The sequence below is a fragment of the Sinocyclocheilus rhinocerous genome, unplaced genomic scaffold (assembly GCF_001515625.1).
Source record: "Sinocyclocheilus rhinocerous isolate Xijiao unplaced genomic scaffold, SAMN03320098_v1.1 scaffold2340, whole genome shotgun sequence".
NCBI classification, from domain to species: Eukaryota; Metazoa; Chordata; class Actinopteri; order Cypriniformes; family Cyprinidae; genus Sinocyclocheilus; species Sinocyclocheilus rhinocerous.
The window spans coordinates 500,251-509,027 of NW_015646462.1; the positions used below are offsets into that span (position 1 = coordinate 500,251).

At 40.3% G+C, this 8,777-nt stretch overlaps 1 protein-coding gene across 1 annotated transcript; it reads left to right on the forward strand.

Annotated features, from left to right (window-relative positions):
• The first annotated feature begins 1,135 nt into the window (after positions 1-1,135).
• LOC107707874 (insulin-like growth factor II) lies at positions 1,136-4,857 on the forward strand. Its single transcript, XM_016511986.1, has 4 exons — positions 1,136-1,335; positions 1,699-1,831; positions 2,594-2,769; positions 3,479-4,857. The coding sequence occupies exons 1-4, from the start codon at positions 1,276-1,278 to the stop codon at positions 3,713-3,715; spliced, it is 606 nt and encodes a 201-aa protein (XP_016367472.1). The 5' UTR covers positions 1,136-1,275; the 3' UTR covers positions 3,716-4,857.
• The last annotated feature ends 3,920 nt before the right edge of the window (positions 4,858-8,777 follow it).

The window sequence follows — 8,777 nt, forward strand, 5'->3', positions numbered from 1 at the left end:
AAGGGCCAAGACTGTTGTCGTGTGAGAGTGAAATTTCAGCACGGTGTCTGTCTGCATTCACTGGAATGCGATTGCAACCCCCTTTGTTATGGTGAGAAGCTGGAAGAATGTTCCCTCAATTAAAATTCCTTAGGCTGACCTGTTGCCAAAAGGGCTATTTGACTAAGAATGCGCCTCGTCATTGGCGAGCAGGTAGCCTACTCAATCAGCTGAGTGTGCATTCAATCATAAACCAGTAGCGAGCGCTGCACTTTCACAACATTCTTGCATCAACACAAGTATTCTCTATAAGAATTTTCATCTGTTTTTAAGATGCCCGAATCAGACGAGCAGATATGGTGGCAACAAGACAATTTGGGAACACAGAATACGAAATTTGGACATTTTCCCTTTTTGTGTTAAGGACAATGTTGCCTGCAATCGGAATACTTATTACTGAAATCATATAGCTTCTGATTAAGAGAAAAGCATCCAGTTCACATGCACATGAGCGGGACTGGCTGTTGCCTAGTAATTGGAAAATTATTTCCGCGAATCGTCCTTTTTGTGTTAAGGACAATGTTGCCTGCAATCGGAATACTTATTACTGAAATCATATAGCTTCTGATTAAGAGAAAAGTTCATCCAAAAAGTTCATCCAGTTCACATGCACATGAGCGGGACTGGCTGTTGCCTAGTAATTGGAAAATTATTTCCGCGAATCGAATCTTATGAACCGTTCATTTCAAAGAAAGAGCTTGAAAAGAGAATCGTTACATCATCACGCAAAGCGTTCCAAAAGCGTCCCTATAACGCCCCTTTATATTATAAATGTTTTCTTAATAAGAATGTTTGTTGTAATTTTCTATAATATAATCTAAGTATAGTTGGTAGAATCAAGAATCCATTTATATTTTGGTTGAAATGTTATTTATTTGTTTATAAAACTGTCACAAAACAAGTTCTCGTTCAATGAGTAAGCGAGCTGTTGACTCGAGAACCGTTCTTATTCGGTAGCTGATTCTGGACGGTTTTGTGCAGCGGTTCAACCAGTTCGTTAAAAAAAGATCCGACTCAGAAGAACCATTCGTTCACGAATCGGACATCGCTACTGGGCTGGGGGTGCGAGGGGCGGGTATTAGTATAAATTGCCTCTCACTACATATGCCTTGCCTGTCCTCTGAACTTTGAGACAGCCACAAGCATCACTCAACGAAATGCAACAGTCTGGGAATTAAACAAAGCAACTCTTTAGTACAGCAGCTAGTAATCGTCGCTTTCCACAAACCGCCTACAATGGATGATTGCCATCTATTCTGTGCATCGTGCCGAAAAACGGTGGAAAGGCAAACAACGGTAAGAGAAAGTGACAATGACATGACTTGAGGTTGCAGTACTATCTTTCAGCATGTTTATGTATTCGCATAGTTTCGTCGTTTCAGCGTAATTACAATTGCATGTTTAGGAACATTAATAGCGATAGGCTATGTAAAACTTACAGAGAAGTTTGGAGAATCATCATTGTTTTAAGCGTAGCTGTTGCTTGATTGTATCACTGACAAGGACACTAGCGTCTCCACAGTTACTTTGAACTTGTTTGTATCACTTTGCTCGAGTGATTGAAATCAGCACAATCACATCAGTAACCTCTGTTAAACGATGCGGGTTGACTACGGATCTATGAACTGACTCACACTCAGATCTGTTTTCATTTCACAGATGCGCTCACTGATACTCTTCATTCTGTCATTGTTCATGTTCGCACCCTCCGTAGCAACGACTGAGACCCTTTGCGGTGGAGAACTAGTGGATACTCTTCAGTTCGTGTGTGGAGAAGATGGGTTTTATATCAGTAAGTGTAACTCGTACAGTTCTGTGTGATGGTTGTCAGGAAATCTAAACATTTACATAGCTATCTGTCTTGTAGAAGTAGTCACAGTGTGGCATTATCATCTGTCTTGTCTTTCAAATTGCTGTTTGTATAGTTACATGTACACTAATGACTGTAACAATGAGGCTGTTTATTGAGGAAACATGCATCATATTGCTTTCTACAAAGTATTCTCAATGGCATCCATTAGTACTGTTAACTGCTGTTAAATGTAAGCATTTTGGGGGCAAAGTGAATTAGTGTCTGCAAGCGTTTAGTTGTTTGCAACTCTCTCTCTCTCTCTCTCTCTCTCTCTCTCTCTCTCATCCACTATATTCCTATCAGATGACGGTGGACTTCCCCCCCCTTTTGTACCTCTCCTGCTGTACTTTATCTTTTATCTCTGTTTAGTAGGCAAATGGCAAGGTTAAAGGATCCATTTTGCTAGCTATTCACACATCCCTGGGAACACAGAACAATATTTATTAGTACTGTTCGTTCTTTGCGACTTTTTAAAGTCCTTATCAAATCGGTTAGCACCAGAAATAAAAAGGGAGTCACAAACAACAGGAAAGAAAGAAGGGATCTGTTGATGCAATCTCCGATTTCAGAAATCCTAGGAAAATGCCAGCAGCCACATGTGGGATTTGGTGAAATATAAACAATGGGGTGTGAATTGGTAGCGTTGGTCGCTTTCCAGGGGAACCCCAGAGTTGATCGCTTACCTTCTCTTCCCCCACCCAGGCAGGCCGAACAGATCAAACAGCCGCCGTCCTCAGAGAGGAATAGTGGAAGAATGCTGCTTTCGGAGCTGCGAGCTGCGTCTGCTGCAGCAGTACTGCGCAAAACCCATGAAGTCCGAGCGAGATGTTTCCTCCAGCTCGCTGCAGGCCTTCCCAGCATCGCAGGCTCTTCTCAAGGTACATGGAGCTGCTTATCTCCCCCTCCCCCCGTCGAAAGCCCAGCACAATGATTTTGCTGAACCCACAAACACAGACTCAGACTAGACAGGCTAGTCAGACACGCAGCCTGTTTTTATCACGCCAAAATCAATATTAACCACGTCTCCTCTCTCTGAATCGCTGAGCTATGTAGAAAATGGCACAGATCATCAGAAATCTGTAGAATGCATTTAAGATGATGTATGAACAACACTGAGGGGGATAGTTACACACACAAAAGCCCATGGTAACACCATAAAACTCTGTTGGACAGCATATGCAATGATGTCATTATTCCAAGCACCAAAACAAGTACAAGTGTTATGCTGCATTCTGGCTAATTTTTGTGCCATGTGCTCTTGGCATGGAAATATGTTAAGCGTTGGCAAGACAGTTGGCCAGCTGGCCATGGCTTGGATTTGAAAATAACAAAAACAAACAACCCAACAACAACACAATAGTCAACCCCCATTTTTCAGACACTTTTATCCAAAGTGATTTACACTGCATTCAAGATTTACGTTTCATCAGTTCATGCTGTCACTGGGAATCGAACCCATGACCCTACTGTTGGTAGCACGATGCTCTATTGTTTGAGCTACAGTGTTTCAAAATTTCAAAGTCAGTTGATAATACAACAACAAATCAATGAATTACAGAATCTACAGCAAGTTCTTCTGTTTTGCAGGACATCTCAGGAGGGCCTCTTGGTGTGAAGTATTCCAAATATGAAGTATGGCAAAGAAAGGCTGCCCAGAGGTTAAGGAGAGGAGTCCCATCCATCCTGCTTGCCAGAAAGTTTAGGAGGCAGGTGGAAAAAATCCAAGATAAGGAGCAAGCCAGTTTCCACCGGCCCCTCGTGACCCTCCCCAACAGACACCCTGCCATCCGTCCACACATCCAGATCAACACGTCCCACAAATGATGGCCAGCTTTCCCAAATGGGAACAAACAAGGGATTATAGCCAAGTCCTGGTCAGTAGAGGCACTTTTTTCACGAAGCATACCACTCGCCCACCGTCTTTCTCAAATCCAGATTATGAATACTCTGTGTGTTATCAGCCTTCGAAACACTAGAAGTTAACATTGAAAGTGAATGTAATGGGACAAGAGAGATGAATGCAGTCTCGATGAATATCACGGGGATGCCCAGAACTGATGCTGAGGAAGCTGCCAGAATGCAAATGTCAAAAGTCTGCCGTCTGCAAAAGCATCTATGGTTCTGTCTTGCTTGCACCCTATTTTAAATTTCATATTTTAAGGAATGAATTTATTGAGATTAGAGTCCTTTACCTGCACCTTTAAAATGCCACACCTGTGGCATAAAGACAGAAGACAAGTAAGGAAAATGTTGGCTGGCTGTGCAAAGCCAAGGACTGATGTTAACAGCACTATTTTTTTATGGACTGCTAAATATGATAACATTATGGTGCTAACTTGGACTCAAAAGGAGTTTGCTAAATAGTTTTTCCGTTTTAGGAAAAAAAAAACAAGATTGTATTCAAAAGACAATTCAGTAAGACTGGTTGTTTGGAGCTCAACTAGGAAAAACGGTATCTGTGCTTGGCTGTTCAAGATCCATAATCTGTGCCCTGGAGAATGAAGGTGAAGCCTTTGCTATCAAACAATATAGCGTTGCAATGGAAGGCAGAAAACATTACAAAAATATCAATCTGATATCATGTCTGAGGACATCTGCAATCAAGTCATCTGCAAGAGCAGTCTTACATGTTTTGAGGTGTCACATGTTGTATCCATAACATTCCTGTTTCCAGTTTGAGTTTCTGCCATTTTATCTTTGCAAATTGTCTTCACTGTTATTTAGACAGTATTTTACACATATACACAAAATAATCGAACAATCTTTTTAAAGGGAAAATCAGCAATAACCTCTTGCATATTTTCAACATACAATCATAGTATTCCATTGCTTTTGCTTTAAAAAATACTTGAATATGTATGAATAGTCTCATAAGATGTTGTCATTGACCCTAGTATGACCAGTCTTGCAAATTGAGCCACCAAACATTTTCTTTAAGTAATGGCACTGTATCAAGGCGTTATTTATTTTGATGAAACCCATACAATTCAGTCCCAATGAAAGATTACATGCACAACTGGCAGTTGTTGTTTTTTTGTATATGATCTATTTTAGTTGTTCAGCTTATGTATGTAGATGCTGTGTACCAAAAAAATGTATGTCTCCTTTTTTAAGTAAAGTCAATGGAAGCTTCTAAAGTCGTCCTGACTCAGTTTTTTAACAGCTTATTTTACTGCATGTTGCCTAATCTAAAATAGGTGGATGAGTCGATAACTTTTGGAATGCATTTGGAGCGGCAAAACAAGTGCATACGTACGCAGGCAGTGACCTGGCTGCCCTAAGGGAAGGGTGAAGACTGGGGAACACTAAGTCTTGATGATTTGCTGACTAATCTTGACGAAATGCCATATAGGTCAGCTCAGAAACACGCAGGTTCTATATCACCTGAGCACCATGAAAAGGTGAGCATCATCTTCAGTGCCCTCAAGGTTTAGTTATAGGTGTCCAAACTAAGCCTTATATTCTTTCTAAGGTCTGTTTATGAAGATATTGCAATTCGAAGTATTTCTGAATCACAATGGATCAGTGGGTGTTTATCAGCTGGAGCATACAGATGGTGCAACCAGAATGGGAATAGTCTCTTGCAAGTGGGAAGAACATGGTCGAGTGTGCAATTACAGTGCCTGTTTTAGAGTCAAGGTCACGAGTTCGCACTTACATATGATCAGATTGAGTGAATAGTATGCATATTTGGCGTGCTGTCCGAGGGGAGGGCTCTGAGTTCGGAATTTAGCCTGGACCCAGAGAACCTCCCCATACCCCCAAGCTGGGATAGGAATAGTTAGGAGTGAGTTTGGGGTGGAGGAGGGATTCCGGAAAACTGTCATTGGACAGAGGTAAGTTGGCCGTATATTGTGCTAATTAAGTTGATTATCTGAACATGCTCCACCTGTGCTGAATTGGTTGATTATCTGAAAAGATATTAACATGAATAAAGAATTCATTCTTAATTCAGCTTAAAAACATGGGAACAAATTAGTACAATGTGGCCACAATTTGACTAAAATGAGAGAACAAATTAATAAAACATGGGCACACATTTCTCGGGAAGTTTTGGTAACAATATTTATTTATTTTCCTCATGTCATGTGCAGAGTTCCATACTTTTGTGTTCCATAGAAGACAGGTTTGAAATGACATGTGATTGAGTAAATAATGACAGAATGTTCAGTTTGGTTCAAACTATAATTTTTAACAATATTTACGAATAGTCTGCTTGTATTTGGTCATCGGGTGATCAAAAGGTCATCAAATGCAATCAAAAGACTTGAAAACTGTTTGAATGTTCAGGTGTCACCCTGGAGCAGCACTTTCAGTGGTTACCCCATTTATCTACACGTCTCAATCCACCTCAAACCCCAGGAAATTCTACATGCCCAGACCTGCTTCTAAAAGTCTTCTTCATACCTTATGAATATTTGCAAAAGCTAAACACCAGATATTAATTTGCCTGACTTGATGCCTTGGGAATGTTTATGTAAGACTTGTACGGGTTGAGATGTGATTTAAGGCCTGTTTTCTCTGAAACCTGAGGTTCGTGGAGCTATTAACAATATGGGGGAAAGAACAGGAATGATACCTGAAGGCTCCACTTCAAAGGCGCTGACGTTCTTTAGTTCACTCTCTGGCAGCTGAAATTATCCTTCAATCTATCAGCAATCCACTTTGTCATTTATCTGTTGTGCTGCTCTTGTCTGTGTACATGTTGTATCATGGGAACTGAAGGATGTTTTTGTGTACATAAGCAAGATGATTTATAGTCTTTGCGGTTGCTGTGCACAAAAACTACAGAATCAGGTTAATGGTGAAGGATGATGGGTGCTTGTGTCTGAAATCATCACAAGCTTCTGTTCAAAAGATGTCTGGAAGAACAGATTCACACTGACACAGTGTGCATGTTGTTCAGTCTATTGTGTGAAGCGAAGGCTGCAACTATCGATGTCCCACTGAGCAAAATATCTGCTCTCTAATGTGAAGGCAAAGCCAGAAATCAGTCGTAAGCAAACAAACCACCACTAAATAGCTGTGAAATGTGAAATAGCGATTCCAAAAATATAGCAAAACATTAGTCATTTACCTTTTATCAGTTCACATCACCATCTGTTGATGGGTTGTGACGTCTTTCACAGCAATTAAAAACACAATTATTTTAAATTGTAATATTTCACAATATTACCGTTTTTTTTTTCTTTATCAGATAAATTGACCAGCCTTGGTGAGCACAAGAGACTCACAAACTTTCATATAAAATTTATGCACCCATGAAACATTATAAAAGTCAATTGTTTTTTTGTTTTTTTGGCCCGAGTAAATCTCTGGTGTTTTGGAATGACATTATTTTGTTTACAGCAAACTAGGTGGTCAAAATGAAAGTCATTGCAATGGATTTTTAAGTTCAGGAAACAAATGGAAAGTCATTCCCTCGTTCCCCTTTTTGTTCAATTTTGGAGACATATAGTAATATTTTCCTTCTTTTGTCTAACAGGGCTTTTGAGATTTTATCTACTGATCCTGCAATGAATGAAACTGCTTATTGACAGCACATGTCATCAAAGGCATGCACAAATACAAAGCTTTTGTATTTGATTGAATTGGTCATGTGAACCTTTCTTGTGAATGATTATTGTTACTCCAAATGACATTCTGTGACAAAGACAGTCTTTGTATTGTATTGCGTTTACACAGATCTTTTCATTACCGCACTGGGATGAGTGCATTTACCCTCGTCATCGTCTTGCGTAACCCTATTACGCAAAAAGGCCAAATGTGTTCGAAAGCATGCGGGACATTCAATGTGACATCCTGTCTACTCAAACAGGTGGAGATCTCAGCAGCACGAGGCAAGCTGCCATGATGCTGTGTGCATGAGGAAATGTGCATAGAGTAGACAGGGATAGAAAAGGGCAGGTTCTGAACTTTTACACACAAATGTGCATGTGCACACTTGTATACACTTGTAAAAAGATAACAGATGCTCATAAAAGCATGCAGACGTACACACCTTCACTCCTAATGATCTCTCTGGGGGTATTTACTCTTAGTCACTCTATTTATTTATATTGAAGGAATGACTATCAAGTCATGAAAATGCCAAATGTAAATGCCCTCCAAGATGCATTGAAGACCAATCCAAGTCAATAAGTGGTAAAAGTTGCATACAAAATGAATGCATTATCAATCATTCCTGTAGCTCAAATGGTAGGGCAATGTCAGTGTCATGGGTTCAGTCCCAAAGGGAATGTGAGAAACCATTAAAAGGTATACCTTGGAAGCAAAATTACATGTATGCACATGATATATTGAAGAATAAATAAATTATGAATGGCCATGAATTAAGAATTTGTTTCCACAACATTAATTATTATTAATGTGTTTTTCATTTGTTCCATTTTTTATTAAACTGTGGCCATGTTGTACTAATTCTTTCATTCATTTGAGTTAAAGCTACATTATAGCTATGTCCCAATTCCAAGCGATGCATCCTCTGAAGGCTGCGTTCCAAGATCAAATGTGTCACATCAGCGCAGTCTTGAAGCATCCTCCAAATGTGGCTTCGAAATGTATCCTTTGTTTCCCAGGCCATGAAGGGTAAAACAAATTTTTTTTTTAAAGGGGTCATATGATGCGATTTCAATTTTTCCTTTCTCTTTGAAGTGTTACAAGCTCTTGGTGCATAAAGATTGGAGACACTGTGTTTCGTTGTGAAAGCTACTGTTTGGCCTTCCAAAAGAGGACGATATCCGCTTCGTCATGCCTAGAGCTGATCCGTGCTGGTCGCTGAGGAAATACATCAACTTTGCGCGGTGGATCGTCGGATCGGCTTTCACTGTGGACGAAGCGGAGTCCAGCCCGGGGTCGTCACATGTGGTTGCCGCAAGCCCGCCGG